Raw genomic sequence first — 19,270 nt, forward strand, 5'->3', positions numbered from 1 at the left:
AAAAGGTATGTATTTTTTTTTTCTATTTCCTAACTTTCATTATTTCATTGCATTGTACATACATTGATGTTAATAGCCACAGTTAGTAATATGGTCACGAAAATTAAAATATAAACATTTACCTTAAAAAAGAACTTTAGATATCCTTTCAGGAGGTTCTAGAGATTATGCAAATGATTGTTTGTTTGTAATTAAGCACAAAGCTACACAATGGGTTATCTGTACTCTGCCCACCACGGGTATCAAAACCTGGATTTTAGCTTTGTAAGTCTGCAGACATATCGCTGTGCCACTGAGGGGCTTATGCAAATGAAATATGAAAACTTTATGACAAAGGAAGGTATTTTTATATGTAAAATGAAAATCACCTTGCACTCGATTTGTTAATAGTTTGAGAGTATTAAATACAATAGAAAAATAACATTATTCTTTGTGTACAAGATACTTATGATCTTTAACAAAATCTTAACAGTTTTTGTGAGAATAGATTAAGAAATCTCAGAGTTACCACATGTATTGTTATACAAGTGAAACTTGTGACTTGATTTCTGAAAATTGTATGAGCCTGACACGAAAGGGTTAAATTTCATACTTCTCAGAGGGGTGGTAGATAAACTACAGATGAGGGAGTACCTAGAGAGCAAATATCACAATTCTCATACCAGGGGAAAATGAGTTTTTTTTTATATTGCCTTATAAAATTATGAACTTGAAACATATATACCATTAAAATTTGGATTACTGGCTACATTTTTATGCCATATTTATTTGTATACCATGATTAAAATAGTAGTTTAATTAAATTTTGAGTGTAACTCACTAAAACCTCATGACATGCATGGAAAAAGATGCCTGTAGCAAAAGTTTTAAATTACAAAGGTGGTATTAAAGTACATGTATTCTGCAGACTGGATTTTTTTTTCTCTTCGCATAATACTGGAGAAAATTGCAACAAGTTTCCACCATGCAATCCAAACATGGCTAATTTTGATACAAGAAAAACTGTGAAAAACACAACAAAATCGAAACTGTCTATATCACTGCTTGGGAACTGCAAAAAGGTATCTTTGTACCAAAGTCCATGCAAGTTAGTTAACACAAACATGAATAGTTAATGAAAACCCCCAAATTGTGCAGTCCTTGCTGAAAAATTGAGCAAAATACAAAACTTGTCTGTATCTCTGTTTGAGACCTGTAAAAAAAGTATCTCTGTATCAAATTCCATGTAAATTGGCCAAAATACAGTCAAGTCCAATATTTTTGTTTGTCAATGTGTGTTTCCTGTTGAAAAGTATCTTTGTACCAAATTCCATGTAAACAAGGCTAAGTTACTGTCCAAAACCTCTGAAATTATGGGGTTTATGTAACCTATTGACCTCCCTAAAATGGGCATATCCCACATTTTTATGTATATGTATGGGACCTGTAGAAAAGCACAAAATCTCACCATACAAATTGGTCAAAATACAGCCAAAGTAATTGACCAAAAACTCCAAAATTATACTTTTTGTGAGCTCTGACCCCCCCCCCTTTAAAATGGGCTAATTCAACTTTTGTTATGTCAACGTGTTGGGTTCATGAAAATGTATATCTGTGCCAATTTTCATCTTGATTACTATAATTATGATTGCACCGGAGCCCAAAATATACAGTTTGTGGTTGCTTAAACTCTGATCCCATAAAATCATTAAAAAGGCCTAAATGAAAAAAATAAAAAGGTGTCTAGGCATATTGGAAAAAGATACAACTCTACCAAGCTTCAAGTCAATCTGCCAAGAAATGAAGGAATGGCAGTCAATTGAAAAGTGTTTGGAAGAAAGAAGAAGAAACAATAGGAAAACAGTATCTCTCTAACAAGACATAATAAAAACACGTCCTATTAAACAACATCAGAATACCGTCATTCTGACAGTCACCAACTAGAAACATAATATGCTTACCTGTGATGTGAGACTTCTTTGCTGTAACTGTGCTTGTCCTTCTCTTTCTTCTGCCTCTCTTTTTCTTTAGCTAATTCATCAGCAAAGTCTACAGGGTCTTGAAATTGCTCTTTTGTGGTCTTGCAGTCATTTTCTTTTCTGAATGAAAGTTCAGATAATCATTAGAGTGAAGTAAATTTCATTCTGTTTAGGTTCACACATTAGCTACTTATAACATATATATATCTATAGGGTATAAGTCACAGGAAAATCCTACATGTCGATTGAAGGCACACATTTTCTCATGAAATTTTTGGGATGTGACATGTCCATAACCCGAAAAATCATTCCATCAATGGACAAAAAGAGTTAAGATACACCTCAAATTACCTGTGAATCACAGATTGCCAAAAGTAAAGCAGTTACCTGAAAATCAGAAAAACTATATATAGAGGCACAATATACCATTAATAATGAGGAATAACTGCACTTTATAAGAATGAGTTGTACATCTTAATGGAATGGAATGTTGCTGCAGCTGTGAGCCGTGGCTACACGGACATGGTTAGCTCTTGTAAATATGGTCCATAGCAAATTCTCAAAAATCTGACAGTGCATTGCCACTACAGGTGGACTTGTTGTTGAAGGTACATGTCATATAGTGCAGAGTAAAGCAAAGATGAACCATAGTTACCATAAAGAGGATATATATACCAATTTTGTAATATGAAATTCCTGAACTATATTGGTCAAGATACCATGAAGGTATGGCTACATCAGGATAAAGTTTCAAGTCATGATGAATTCCATATTGGCATTTCTACAAACAGTGGAAGGAGAAAATGGGTTCAAGCTATTTCTTTTTTCTGATATATGTGAAGTTACACAAATGTGTACACACAAACTTCTGTGCAAAGTTTTTGTAGAAAATTTTCGCAATGGAAATTCTGGTTTAGGCTGTAGCGTGCAATCATAACCATCAGAATGACATTTTATGGAGGAGGAAGTAGTTCAAAAGATAACGAGTGACATTGAACATCATTCTTATTAAATGCAATATTCATTCAGTTTACTTAAAAAAAAGAGTCAAGATATGCATCAATTACTACATTATAAGATAATAGAAGTAACTTTCCATTTAATCTCATCACTTCTATTGTAATTCATACAAAACGTGTATTTGTGGTTTTAAAGAGTAGGCCTGTATGAAACACATCTGTTAATAAATATGACTTACTGGTGACAAATAAGTAACCAGTTTTAAATTTTCAGTATATGTAAACTTGACACAAGTTATGTGAATGAAGATGAACAATAAATTAGTACATTTCTGATGATTACAATTTCTTATCCACATTTCTTTATAACTTATTACACTGTGGTCTTTGATATATTCAGAACGAATATTTTCACATTAATTATGTTATGTCACAAAGTTTCACTTACATATTAAATTTGCTCTTGCCATTACTTAATTTGTATGAAAAAAAAATATATTGTATACATTACAAAAGAATGATACGAGAAACATTTCTTCAGATATAACAACATATAATCTTATTTATACATTAAAAATAATATTGCACAAAGACTAATTTTATTTATCTGCATAAAAGTATTTTTTAAATTTGAATATAAAATTAACGTTTTATTGATGAATGCATGTAGTGTATGATTATAATGAATTACGACATATATTTTTTTTATTATAAGGAATATCAAATATTACATTACTTCTTAAGTTTTTAAATTTTCTTTTCTCTTACAGGATTCAGTTGTGTCAAGTTCACTTAACTGTCTTAATTAGGTAAGTATTATTGTATCTGTACATACGCTCCTATGCTTTTAAGTTTCAGCATGATAACCTTTTACTGGTGACATAAATAACACTGGTGAACAAACAATTTGTTACTGGCAAAAACTCAAATAATCAGGGGTAATTTGATGGTGATGATTTCAAAAATGTAGTCAGAATTTGTCCATCACATCTAGATTTTGAGTTATTATAATATCTCCATATTTTATCAGCTCTATGGGAAATACCATGTAATCAACTAAGTACAATAGATTTATGCCATGAAATTAAGTTTAGTTGGACAGTTTAATGGGTTAAAGGCTTACATTTTTGATATCTTCAAACACTGACTGTATTGAATTAGTGTAAAATATCAAATATATTGTTCATATATGCTATTTGTTCACGATATAATTGTAGTGAATTGCATCACTTTTGCTTCATTCCCATGCTCACCTCTCTTTCACTCAGTTGGTCTCTTAGCCTCATTTCGTGCACAGAAAAACATTTGCAATGCTCACTTTCTCCAGTTCAAATAAAGTCTGAAAGTGCAAAAATCACCCAAAGTTTCTACTACATTTATGGGAAATATATTACAGCTTCATGAAAGAAAACATAACATAAAAGGTAGCTTACTACAACTATTTTGGGTGTAAAACTGGGGACCAAGAAAAACATTGGATTCCACACGTGTTGTACAGTTTGAACATCTGGCTTGACACAGTGGATGAATAAGAAGAAAACAAGTATGCCAGTTGCAGTTCCTTTGATATGGCATGAGCCCACAGGTCATCTAACTGACAGTTATTTTTGCACGACTAATGTTTCTGGATATTCAGGCAAAAGTAAACAATACATTTAATATCCAGATATTGCATCTGCAATGAAACCTGTACCTCATGAGAATAGTCTTCAAGTTCTACATCTACCTATGAATTGGGAAACAGTAGAGTTATCCTGCAAAGAAGAGAATGAATCATCTTTATCCTCTTCATCTGGTAATTTTATTCCTGAGACACCTCAACATAAGCTGCTTCATCTGATCACAAAAAGAGATAAATGATCTGATTTGTCACTTGTCTCTATCAAAGCATCATGGAGAACTTCTTGACTCTTCTTTATGGCAATGGAATTTATTAGCTCCAGGAATAAGAATTTCAATTTACCAAAGCCACCATCAAAGTCTTGCTTCTCACTACAATATGCAAGATATTTTAGGTTTCTGTACAAATGTTGATGCACTAATGGAAGAATTAGATAATGAACACCATCCTCAACTTTTTATCAACTCACCTAATTTTAGTCCGAAAGCTGCACTTTTGCACAATGGGCACACTCATTCATTGATTCCTGTTGCTCATGCAGATTATATTTGAGGGCATCCATAGGTGGAACATATGTGGTGATCAAAAAGTTATTGGACTACTGTTAGGCCTGTAGAGTGGATATATTAAACATTGTTGTTTTTTGTGTCTCTGGAACAGACGAGATGATAAAAATCATTTGAAAAAGATGAAATGGCCGATGAGAGAAAATTACATACAAGGGAAACAGAATATCAAGTATCAACTTTTAGTGAATCCTCAAAATGTGTTTCTGCCCTTACTTCATATTAAACTGAGACTCATGAAGAATTTTGTAAAAAGAATGAACAAAAATGCTAATGGTTTCAGATATCTATGTGATAAGCTTCCAAAAATCAATGAAGAAAAATGAAAAGAGGTAGCTTTGTTAGGCCACAGATTCAGAAAGTGCTGACGAATGATGATTTTGAAACAGTACTCAATCAGAAAGAACTTACTGGCTGGAAATCATTCAAGCTCGTTGTTAAATATTTCTAAGGATATCACAGAGATGAAAACTATGCTGTGATGAATGGTGATATGCTCAAGAACTACAGGAAAATGGGGTCTAGGATGTCACCAAAGATGCACTTCTTACACTCCCATTTAGACTTCTTTTCAAATGATCTAAGTGCAATGAGTGCTTCCACCAAGATATTTCTACAATGGAACAGAGGTATCAAGGACGATGGATTCCTGCAATGATGGGAGATTACTGTTGGTTCTTACAATGTGAAACTGAGAACACACACGAAAGGTGCAACAAGTCAAGCAGATTTTTGGCAACACAAAATAAAAAATACCATGATGAACATAGCCTGAATGTATTTTCAGTATATAATCTTATTATACTCATTGCTTTTTAAACTGGTATTGCTATTATGTACTGTTTTGAACATTCTTTAATGCAATTTTGAATGAATGAATAAAGTTATTAACAGAAAAAGTTATTTTCACGATATAAAAGAATATTTTGAATAAATCTATCATAACTTTAAAACTAAAGGTGGCCAGTAATTTTCAACATGATTTTTAGAATCAGCATCAAATTACTCAGAAATAGTTGTATTTTTTTCTGGTAGCAGAGAAAATTTTATTTTTGTTGTCCAGTGTAATTTAAAGCAAGAAATATTTGTTAGTGATTAGAATCCAATTCCTTTCTTGAATTCAATTTACTGGGCATGTTCTCATCAATTTCATATGAAGCTTTAATAAATTTACATGTCCATGTTCACAACACTGTTGCACTGCAGCAAATCAATATCTTATCAATTAGAGATTGGGAACTGTGTAATTGGCAATGATTATCCTGTCAATTTTTAAACATTTAACACTTGTAAGTATTTTCATTCTTTACAGTTCTCTCTTCCCTACCCTACTAAAATCCCTTTTCAACATCATGGTGAAATAGGAGCAGCTGCATGTTGTAGGCTATGTTAACAGCAGGTGGCCTAATAGCTGAAAAAGACTGAAATTAAAATTTGAACGTATCCAAGAAATATGTTGGAATAAAAGATATACCATTATTTGCTAATAAAGAGATAACTTGTAATCTTGTACTTTAGTATACAATATGTTAAGCTCTTGATTGACTACTTATTTATAAAAAGCCATTCAAAAACAGCAGCTTCAGGTAACTAATAAATTAAACGTTATCTACCATAACAAGTATTGGAATTCTATTTATAAATAAATATGGACTTGTTTAATTAAACAATAGAGTTGGTACAGATAATTTTTACCTAGCAAAGACAATATTTCAACTTACCTTTTGGAGAGTATCTAATATTTTCACTTTACAGATATACTTTTATAAATTGAATCTAAGTTCCCCAGAAATAATTTTTTTGTTCTTGTCTAACAAAAATATTTTGGTTTTACTAAGAAGAATTGAAAAAAAGATGCTTTGGTAAGATAAGCTTAAGACTTCAATATACTTTGTTTAATACTCATTTCTTAGTGAATTTTCAATTTGATGTTTGAAAACAGCTTGTTATGATCAAATGATAACAGATCCAATGCCATAAACAGCATCCAAGGTTAGTCTAATTTTATTTTTCATGAAAACTTACAGTACAATTTTTTTATATTAAAAATAACTTCATGATATTTTAATCACATACAATCCAATATTGAAAATTGAATAGAAGAATTGTAAGCACCAAAGTTTACTGTACCTGAAACACGTACCTCCTTGGATTGTCGTCTGTGAAAGACTGATTCGATCTCGTTTGTTGCCACCCATCTTCTTGATCAGTCTCTGTGGTTACAGCAGAGAATGCTGGAACACGTGACAAAGGCTTCACTGTACTTAGTTTTTTTTCAATATCTTTTTGTATAGGCACAGGAATTCGTGGAAACAAGGTAGTGAACCACTCTAACTTCGACAACATGTGACGTACTACTTCTCCAATAGTCATCACTTGACCACCACCTGCCTTTACATCAATCTCCTAAAAAATAAAATGACATTTTCCTTAAAGTTACAACAAATGTACAAATTACATAATGATATCTAGTTATGAATTAGAAACTATGCTATACTAAACACTTCAAAATTAAAATTACATGCAAGTGGTCCAGCTGAATTTTTTTTTGCTTACATTGAATTAAGTCAAAATTCAAAAACCTGGCTAATATGAGCAATATTTATGAAACAAGACTTAGACACTAACAGTGCTTGAAATTAGCAGTGGCAGGTTGGCTATATGTCAGTGAGTTCTAGTGATTAGCCAGTGCCCATTAACCATTTTCTGCACATGTCACAAGGTTTTACCGAGTTATATTAAAAATTTAATTAAACAACTTTACTATAAATGAAATTAGTATTATCATGTACTTTATAATTCAAAGTCTTGTATTATCGAAGTTTCAATTCCTTTATTTCAAAAGAAACCTTTAAATAAAAATAACTAAAATTACAATTTTGTTAAAACATGATGCACAAGAATTCACAAATCTTAACTTTTGGTCTCTGTAACTTGAATACTAATACTTCTCCAGTGTACTTGTACATCTAGACAGAAACTAAGTAAACTGTGCTATTTACGTGTGTGCGTTTGTTTCAAATTCCTTTGGGTCAATTCATTGACCACAAAAGATAAATTTTCCTAACCCCTAACAGAAGCCACACCCACCTTCTATACTTAAAACTTAAGACTTACCAGCCATGCATACTTATTTGATGTACATTTATAACCAATAAAACGAGCTAATTTTAAATTACAATCTCCCAATGTTTATTTTAAAACTGGCATTCAGTAATTGTTGCCAAGTACATCTAACAACTGATAGTATTGTTGCTACTTTCATTCTTGCTAACACTTAGCATTGTTTCTCACCTAGCTACATATAGATAGTTAAACTGTATTTCGGTTTTACTTTTATGTTTTAGTTACTTATGTATCATTTATATTTTAAAATGCATATTTGAAAGGTTTACTAATTTTTTAAATGTAACCCAAACTTCACCTTGATTTGTGAGGGTTAGGTTAGTACACAAGGGCACCTGTTGACATGTGTCAAGTTAAATAATAAATGGTAAAGGACAGGAAAGGAAAATAAAACCTTAAAAAATATATGTAAAAAAGTAAAAATGTGAAATTACAAATGTAGCCAAAAAAATCATCTTTTAAGATTATTCCATAAAAAACTAAAAGGTATGTAAATGTTTCTATTATTATTTCTTAATTCTAAACATTTCATTGCATTGTAAGCTGATGATAACAGCTACAATTACTGATATGATAGAGAAAATGAAAAATAAAATACAGACATTTACCTTAAAAAAAACTTTATATTCATTTAAGAGGTTCTAAAGATTATGCAAATGAAATCTGAAACCTGTAAGATGAAAAAAAATAACATTTTTCAACTTAACACTAAAATCACCTCACACTTGAACTATTCACAGTACGAGTGCAAATAATTACATTAAATAATGAATTTTTGGTAGAAAAATTAAGATTTTACTTTCCTGAAACTACAGTACATGCCTTTAAAAAAGCTTCTGTCAAGCTTGAAACAATTTTATCTATTAGTTTTATTTTTGGAATAAAATATGACAAGAACATAACCTACTTCACAATGAAGTAACCAAATGTGGTCAGGTTAAAGGGCACTGTCTTTTTTTTTAACAGTTGATAATCTAGGCATTATTCTGAGTATTCAGACTAGATGTAACAGTATTAGTTACACAGTTAGAGCTACACAGAGGGTTATCTGCATTCTGTCTACAACAATGAAATGAACCCCAATTTTTGATAATATAAATCTGTAAACTGACTACTGATCTACAGAGAAATAAACAGTCAATATTATTATAAAAAATGAGATATTAGTTTATCATAACCTAAAAAAAATATTGTTGTCTATAACTGTAACAGTGACACCATTTTGAAAAATGAGGTTGTCAGTGGTAACTGATAAATATCAGTTTTTGCAACATTTGTATGATTTATAGGGGGAAGTAAATGGATTCAGCCAGCAAAATTAAAAGTATGAAAATAAATATTTAATGAATACTAAACAAGTTAAAACTGATTAGATGTATAGAATGAAACTTCTTGATGCTTAATGAAAGAAAAAAGTAAGATGAAAGTTGTTTTTTTTACAACAGCAGTTTAGAAAAAAAAAATTACAAAAACTTTATAACCAACAAAATTATTCACGTACTGAACAATGGTTCTATTTTCATGCAGAAACTAGATACTATTTGAAAAGCTTGTCCCAAGTTTAGGGTAATTTGGTTTATTAATTTTACTGTGAGAATGTAAAAAAACCAGTAGGATGCACAAGAATTCGAAAAAGCAACATTTTCTGGAAATAAAAATTTACATCAGCTGACTATACTCAGTAAAAGCTGGTGTCTGCGACTCAACTTTTGAATGGTTTATGAAGCAATTGTGAAACTGACCCTCACAAATGTAAACAATTCCTAAATTATTTGCTCTCCTTGGTTTGCCACAAATAACGGACTTGATCTCCAAAAACAGAAAGTTAATCAAATTTAAAATCTAGGCTTGAATTATCCGAGTTTTCATTTACTAGAAAATCTGCCACAAACCATAAGTATATTGATCTGTGTATTATTTCTTTGAATTACAGGTTTACTTCTGACAATGGTCTAGTAACATTCATTACCAATTTTGTTTGAATTAATTTATTAAATTCTTGACATACTTTTTATTTTAAAATCTTGATAATATTTAAAAATTATTTCATTTTATTTTCTTTCATTGCAGTTGAACCAATTTCAGCCAGTGCTTCAAACATGCCATCAACACCTGATGAATGAACACCAAACTAACAATCAATAAGGTCTTTATTAACATCACAAAGATGTTAAACACAAATCAGTCACAATAAAGTTAACAGAAATAAAGTACCAATAACTTTTCATACAGTCAACTACTTTATCTGATATGAAGTTGAGGAAATTAAAATAAATTACATTTACTCAAATAAGAAATAATATTCTTATAAACTTTAAGTGGATATGTTATAAACATTTAAAACCATACGGTAAAATACAAGCATTGGTAAACTCTTACATTTGCTTACTATTCACTCAGTATATCAAGATCACAGAAATGAGAAACTTGCACTCATTGACTACAGAAAATTATATTATTAAGAATAACCATTTGATATCAAATCTAATCAAATACAAATATTTCACCTTGTAGCCCAGCTAATCAAAATGAAATGTACAAAATAGTCTTGTTTCCATCACATGCATATCAACACAGTAACCCAAACCAAAGTAAAGCAAATGAAGGCCCCCATGCCTGATGCAAAAACAAGGACTGGAAATGATCTAAAGAAAGGTTTGACTTTTAAAAAACATTATCAAACTTAGAAATTAATTTGTCATTCAAGAAAAAAGAAAAAATCTGAGGTAACAAGAAAAGTAGAACTGGCTCAACATAACAGAACAAAAAAAAAAGGATTACCCTAACTTTTGTGAATGAGCCAAAAACATCACTATATTCCAGGTTGTAAAGAAATTAACAGAATGATACACGAGCTCAGTCCATTTGAAAAGAAACTGATTGTTATTCCAAATTTACTAAGTGTATCTATGCAGAACATGAAAAGCTTTGGGTAAAACATACAAAGTAGTTTTGGTTTTGAATGTAACTCACTTAAACCTTTATAATAATTAACACTTACTTCCTTGTCTTCAAGATATGGCTCAAACCAGTCCCACAAGTCTGCTGGAGGTTGAGTATACCTTAAGTAAACAAAAAGTTGTATGTACACTAAAAAACAACATACATACAAACTGGACCCTTAAACTTTGATATTACTAAATATGCTTAGATGACTGTTAATAGTTTTGCATATTTTAATTATATAATAGGCATTTCATAATCAATATATTACAAAAAATATCAAAAGGTCATCATTCCATGGTCCACTGGATAATCTACCATAAGGATACTTAACAATGACATATAACTGGATTCTTGAGCTGTCCAACACAGAATGGAGTGTTTCACGTTTAAAAGAAAAAATATTTCTCCCAAATTCATCATAGATGCAGCCATAACTCAATGACACAAGAAACAAAAATTGCAATTCATGATCCAACTTCTATCTTATTGTATCAATTTAAATTATTTCTTATAAATACATCTAACTTTAGTCTGTCCTGATAACCAGTTGTAATTTTATCCTATATTTCAACCTCAATACATCTACTATTTTTACAATACTTTTCTAAACATTATGAGGAGCTGTAACAGCATGCTATAACAACTTAAAATACAAACTGAAAATTATTATATTTCATAAATATTACTCCAAAATATCCAAATGATTATTTATCTTCAGTGAAAGCATACATGACACACAATTTTTTATTTTACAGACTGTACCAAGATACAATCTTGTGAACATTAAACTACAAGATAGTCCCAATTGTTTCGAACTGGTGTATTTAAGTGTTTTACACTCACTTACACACACACACACAACAAAAAAAAATCATTCTGTAGGTATGTGAAGAATTTGTAGCATTCCACCACAATTGAATTCTTCTTATTGTTAGCCGACATTGGGCAGCTTGTACATAATTGAATAAATAAGAGTTGTTTAAACATTTAACAAGTAAAAGCTTAGAATCGTCTATTCTTTCAAAAATGCTCTAGCTACTTATTTGAGCACAGACTCAAAACTAGTAGTAAGTCACAGACTTTGAGGAAAAGCTTTTTGTTCAAAGAATTGCCTACTTGAACATTATGAAGTTAATATACATTATAAATTAAACACAGTAAAAATATTTTTCAACGGAATGTTAGGTTCACAAAATATGAAACTTTTCTATTAACTTTTAATCAGTTTATGATTAAGTTGTGGTGTTATGGCCAACTAACCTTTTTATTATCATAAGCATTAACCAACAAAATTTTACAAATGGAATTAGTATTACAAAAAAGTGACAATAATAGTACTATAAAGTCAATAATTATCACATGGAATTTGATTCTTCACAAAGTTACATAATTTTCTTAACATAATTTAAAGAAATATTCACACAGAAGTATGTTAACATATACAGCAAAAAACCTCACCTTTTTATGAGATGTTAATATTTTGAAAGATAATGCTCTTACTAAAAATAAAAAAAGAGAGTATGTTGTTCTACTTTGCTTTCTTTATCTAAGCAAAATTTCTTTCTACAACATTAACACCAATAATAAATTTAATTACATCTAGCTATGAAACTGAATTTAGTGGTAACATTTTCATTCTTACCTGATATACATGAACCCTAATCCACGAATATAAGGTGAATCACAGTGAATAAGGAGGCCATTTAGCTGTTTTCTTGTAAGTTTCAGGGTAAAGAGTTTGTACAAGATGCAAAAGGCCGTTGATACAATACCACCAGCACCCACTCCTCGAACCTATACATATACACGTGTGCGTGTGTGTATAAAAAAGTAGTGATTAAGTCTTCATTCAATTGTTTTTTTCCTATTATTACTTAAGTTTCACCAGGGTGTCTGGAACATCTAAGAACATATGGTACTTCATAGGTTTATTTTTATTTACAAATACTTCAGTTATCATAAAAAATTCCATATAAAACACAAATAACAATCAATGAAGTTAATTAACTAGTTTTTGGACCTGTGAAAGAGTTCTTTATTTCTGGCAGCTGACTGCCCCTCAATTTAAGTACATTAAGTATACGTAAACTCAGAGTATTTTAAAGAACTGAATACAAATTGTTATTATATAAGCCAACTGCTGGATAAATGTAGTGATAAGAACAAAGTAAGCTTTCTTTGTATACAAAACTATCATTAACCAAAATATACATATAAGCTAAGATAAAAACTTGAACCAATTCTTCTTGAATCCATTTTAAAGACAGTTAAAGATGTAGCTGGTCAAAACCCATCAGATGAGTATGTTCCTCAATCAACCAAACACACCATGAGAAGTCACATCACGAAAGAGAAAGAGGCACAGCTATAAAGAGTAGGGGAAGAAGCGCAGCCTCTACTGTAACTGCTCCTTCTCAGCAAATATACCTGGACCTGGGTGAAAGTCATCACGGAGGAGAAACCTAAATATCATCACTTAAGTGATGAACCTGTCCCAACAGGCTAGCTATGCAACTTGTGACTATTAATGAATTTTTCATTTATAATGGAAGTTTTATGTTTAATAGTAAATGAGATAAACTGCCACAACAGAATACATCTCCTAGGAAAAAGAAATCTGTTAAATGGACTAATGTTACTATTCAGGATATTTTAGCTTATTTTGCTTTAATTATAGCTGTGGGTTTTAGACATATTACTTCTCTTTCTGACTACTGGTCCACCCATCTTCCTTTCCATACTACTTGGCTTACTTATGTGGTAACTAGGGATAGGTTTTTCCCTATTCATAATTATTAACATTTCAATATCAATACTAATGCTCTTCTTAGTACTAATCCTAACCATGATAAAGTTTTCAAGGTTGGACCTGTCACGAACCTTTCGAAATCCTTTATAACCCACTGTCATCCTAAGAACTATCCATAGATGAAAAAAATATATAGTGCAAAATGTATTTACTAAAGAAACCTGTCAAGTGGGGTATCAAATAATGGGTTCAGGAGATGCTTTGCCTTGAGTGGACTACTGTCTCAAGTTTAATATCTACCCAGGCAAAGAGGAAGAAATGTCAGGAGTTGTGATGGAATTGATAGACAAATAAACAGAGTTGGAAACTGGATTTTCATGAACAAATTTTATACTTCCTATCATTTATTTGGCAAATTACTGACTGTTGGAACCTATGTAGGAAAGAATTTCCCAAAGAAAATGGCAGCTACAAACTTACACAGAGGAAAGCAGGTTTTTAAATATGGAACTTTGACAACTATACAATGAACTGAAAAATGAGACAAGAACAGGGATGGATACCAAGGTTACAAAAACCTCAGTGACCAACACATAAACTACACTATTCTATTAGATGAAGAACGATAAAGTGGTATAAGAAATTGCTTTTGATGAAGTATTTTTACTAAAGATTTGTCCACAAACATAGATAGTACTTGTGTATACTACAATATTACTACTATGAGTGCTAAGTTTCATGTTAAGATTAAAAATACTTTTCTTTGTCTCAAAAAACTCAAATTTTATTTGCCTAATCTCTAGAACCTACTAAATAAATTCTAAAATCTGAAATCCAATAAAAGATAAGTTCTCTATAATTTTTTCAATTCACAAATGTGATTTTGCCCTCATGATAAGACAAAATGGCCCCAGTAGGTAAAGGGTTAATGACCCTGGCAGTTGATATGCCTAAGGCCCAAATAACCAACAGGTAGCATTGCAAAGAAGTCTAATGATCCAATAGGATCGATGGTCTAAAAATACCCCCCCCCAAAAAAAAACCAGCAGCATACATCCGCACATTGTCTTGATACAGTGCAAATGGAGTGAAAAATTAGAAGGAACATTGATTCAAGGTCAGTCAAATTGACCAACATCATATAGATTTAATATAATTTTATTTCAAAAAACAGTTGATTATCTAGAAGGATATAAAGATTATGCAAATGAAACTTGACAATTTTCAGATAAAGAAAAATACTTTTTAATCTTAAAATCAATTACTTTTCACATTGGATAGTCAACATTCTGAAAGAAAAAAATTCATGAGTAAATCTTTAATAAAAAAATCTTAATGCTTAATTTGAAAACCAGATATTTTGTTTATGAAAGCTTTGTAATGTTTACTAACAATCTGCAAAATTTTGTAAAGATATGCTTACATTATCAAAAAATAATAGTATAAATACTCTCATGGATACTTTTGTGGTTATGAGCTGGGTGTATCCCACCCAGCTCATATTCATAACGTTAAAGGGGTACAGCTGTATGGAAAGGGTTAAAACATCAGCTTGATTCCAGTTTAAACTAATATTTTCTATGACAAAATGGAAAAAACTTACTCCTCCACACATGCCTGTCTGTCCTGCAGTTTTACGACTGCCTTTTTCCCAGGGTTCCAAGTGATTTACCTGCATCAAATACGGTTTCACTTTTTACTAGAACTAAATCTACAGTATAACAAGTCTACTAAATTCACAGTTCAACAAAATTTCTTTCAACCTCTTCCTGTGCACAGTTGCTTAACTCACCCTAATAGGAAAATACTTTAACATTGTACATATGACTAAATATTGGATTATTTTACCAACTCTACAATAAAAATTCATAAGAATAGAAAGGATTAAAGCCCCAACATATCACCACTGCATGAACTTTTTAATTCTTTCACATAATTATCTTTGGAGGAATCTTCTTCACTAGTTTTAAATAGATAAAATCTGTAAGAATTCCAAGTTTCACAAGATTACGAGATATAAGATAGAAAAATGTGTTAAAAGGTACAAGTTCAAATTTATAGTAACTGTTTGCACAAAAAGTACTTTCTGGCTTGATGAGGATATCACTGCACAAACTATTACTTTAACTGCTACTCTATTGTCTACTAATAAAGTAAAATCATATTATAAAATGCATAACAATCTTTTAAGTTCTGGTGTTTCTGAATTGTTTCCTTCACTTAAATTGTCCTTACATAATTCTAGGTTATGGGGAGCAAACTTTTTTTTTCCATGTAATAGTTCCAGGCTAGTAGCGATGACAAATTTGTGTAGCTAACTATTCTATTTTCACTATAATGGCTAAATACATACATATCTATGTTGATTGAAATAATTTCTTTCACAGTAATACAAAACTAAAAATATGATTTACTTTATCATATGTAATGCAGATGTTAAAATCTACTGACATGTTAACCAGTCGATATATCTATATACACACACACACATGCAGTAGACTAGTATATGCAAAATATTGAAAACAACATGATTTAATTCAAAATATATAGAAATTTGAAATCTCTCTGCAGGTTGTCCTGTCTACACACACCCACATACAACAAAATCAAAATCACCACTTCACCGTCTGACATTTCGAACACCTTGTACTTTAATGTTGTACCCAGAAATACTGTGAAGTTTTAAGGAGAAGCTAGAAATTATTCCATCCAAACACAGCTGTTTCATATTATATCAATAAAACTATACTCTCCCTCTCATTACTGGCTTGGTGAATAACACCAGCCTTGTAATCTCAAAGTGACCATCAATTTCCACACTATAACTTTTAATATGTTTTGTCTATTTTTAAGAAATTTGGCAAGCTTTCAGTACACAAAAAAATCAATTTCTTAATTAAGTATTGTTACTAAAAATTTATCCGTGAATATACAGTTAGAATATTGTCTACTCCAAGTGCAAAGTGATTTTCATGTTAAGATTAAAAACACTTTTCTTCATCTGAAAACTGTCAAATTTCTTATGTGTAGTCTCTAAAACTTTAATTTTATAGGAGCCTTTAACACTCTCAATACGGACTCGGTCAACTTGAAACGACAATTTGTACTCGTTTAAAGTCTTTATAGATTTAATACTTATAACTCTCAATATAGTGGGTATATCTTTGAGTAAACATTATAAGCCTTTCACATACAAAAAGTAATATTTCTTTGTGAAGTATTTTTTTATAAAATAAAATAAAGATTTGTCCATGAATATATTGTATATTTGTTTAGAATAGTCCGTGTGCAAAATAATTTTCAAGTTAAAATTAAAAATACTTTTCCTCATATCAAATTTCCTTTGTGTAATCCTTAAAACTTTCTATTGGTTATAGGAAATATATAATGAAACATAAGAGAGAACTATCAACAAAGTGTGAAGAGAGGATGTGACTGGTGGGTGTGGCAGGAGGGGTCTGATTTTCTATTTGGTAGCTCTTTAACCAAACAAAATTGAAGACTATAAAAATATACACACACATCGAACCAGGAACCTAACCTCCAGACAACCAGAAGAAAAATATCCCTGTAATATGCTATGTCCCACTCAATTCCAACATGTCGGCTCCTACCATCACAGTTTTTAAGGCTAATGTCACCTGAACAAAATTTGCTGAACCATCGTTGACACTTATGAACGTTCAAAACATTTCCATAAATTTCTTTGATATTCTTTGTGGCTACAGAGGCATTGCTTTCCTTCTAGTATTCAAACAGCATTACATGCTGAATGTGTGTTTTGTTGTGTGCCATCACTATAAGAGATTTGAGAATACCAAACTTTAGACACTATATAAACTAAAGTAACGTGATGTTTAGGTGATTCGTTTTACTATTATATGTGATGTACGTTTTTTGGGGGGTGGTTAATGAAAGTGTTCCAAAATGTGACAATTTCTTGACGACCTAATACTTTTCAAGCAACTCTTCCTGTGTATAGTTTATAAAATAATTTGCACTTACAAGGTGTACAAAAAGAGAATTCTCTTTGGTACCAGCAACTAAACTGTCAACCCACTACTACATGTTGATACTAGCAACTAAACTGTCAACCAAACCTCTTGGTGGCAAAATCAAGGCTGGAACAAAAACTAGGGAAAAACTTGAAAATTAAGTTATGGATTAATATATTATTATGCATTATTCTCTGCTTTCATACAAATTATTAGAATTAGTGACCAGGAAATCAGGAGAGCAGTCAAATGTACTAAAATGTCAAGAAAAACACCTCAGAAGGGTATTGCCAATTCCTGGCAAATCAGTTGCTTCCTATCCATCAGAATACAACACAAAAAGTGGACTGGATGTCTACGTCCATTCAACTTTTGTACCTTGATCCTACATGATTTCAGAACTGATGGAAGAAGAGGTGCTGTAAATGAATTTAATATGAAACAACTTTAAAAAATCTAAACTTTAGACTTAATTGTTAATTTTAAGCCTAATACACTTAGAGAAAATTTAACAAATGATATAAAACTGACAGTGCATATATCTAATACAATTTTTAAAGTCATGACAACAAGAACTGTTAAACTCTATTCTGCATGTTTTTTTTCTCATAAAGTTATTGTTTTTAATTATGTCAGAATGGTAAAAATATCATTTGAAACATGGGATTATTTGCTGTAGAGCCTCCTCTTTTCTTATCATAATTACACAAAGCATCCGGCATGGGAAAAGTATTGCAGAAATGCAAACTTATTGTTTGGGATGAATGCACAATGGCGCACAAAAAAAATCGCTCGAGGCTCTTGATCGATCGTTGCAAGATTTGCGTGGAAACATCAGACCATTTGGGGACGCATTAATATTGCTTGCAGGAGATTTCAGGCAAACATTACCTGTAATTCCTCGATCAACACCAGCGGACGAAATAAATGCTTGCCTGAAATACTCTACTTTGTGGCGACACTTAAAGACGTTAAAATTAACTACAAATATGCGTGTCCAGCTGCAAAACAATCGATCAGCTGAGATATTCTCAAATCAATTGCTGGAAATTGGGAACTGAAAGGTGCCGGTTGATCTGACCTCAGGACGAATTTCATTGCCTCATAACTTCTGCAATTTAGTGACGTCAAAAGAAGAATTGGTTGAAAAAAGTATTTCCCAATATTCAAACCAATTATAAGAATCACGATTGGCTGAGTGAACGAGCTATTCTTGCAGCCAAGAACAAAGACGTCTATGAATTTAACAATATTATTCAGTCTAACATTCAAAGCGAGGCAGTCACATACAAGTCCGTTGACAATGTTGTGGAAGCAGATGAAGCGGTTAATTATCCAACAGAATTTTTG

At 31.2% G+C, this 19,270-nt stretch overlaps 1 protein-coding gene across 3 annotated transcripts in view; it reads right to left on the minus strand.

The window, feature by feature from the left end:
• LOC106464119 (pre-mRNA-splicing factor 38B-like) overlaps positions 1 to 19,270 on the minus strand; it is a 49,795-nt gene that overhangs the window by 24,637 nt on the left and 5,888 nt on the right. For all 3 annotated transcript variants that reach the window (XM_013924232.2, XM_022391797.1, XM_022391796.1), the window contains exons 3-7: positions 15,529 to 15,597; positions 12,819 to 12,970; positions 11,232 to 11,292; positions 7,248 to 7,510; positions 1,941 to 2,078 (exon numbers count right to left, since the gene is read on the minus strand). In XM_013924232.2, the coding sequence (XP_013779686.1) occupies positions 1,941 to 2,078; positions 7,248 to 7,510; positions 11,232 to 11,292; positions 12,819 to 12,970; positions 15,529 to 15,597 (683 nt within the window). The remainder of the gene's footprint in view (positions 1 to 1,940; positions 2,079 to 7,247; positions 7,511 to 11,231; positions 11,293 to 12,818; positions 12,971 to 15,528; positions 15,598 to 19,270) is intronic.

The sequence above is a fragment of the Limulus polyphemus genome, unplaced genomic scaffold (genome assembly GCF_000517525.1).
Source record: "Limulus polyphemus unplaced genomic scaffold, Limulus_polyphemus-2.1.2 Scaffold1564, whole genome shotgun sequence".
Lineage (NCBI taxonomy): Eukaryota > Metazoa > Arthropoda > Merostomata > Xiphosura > Limulidae > Limulus > Limulus polyphemus.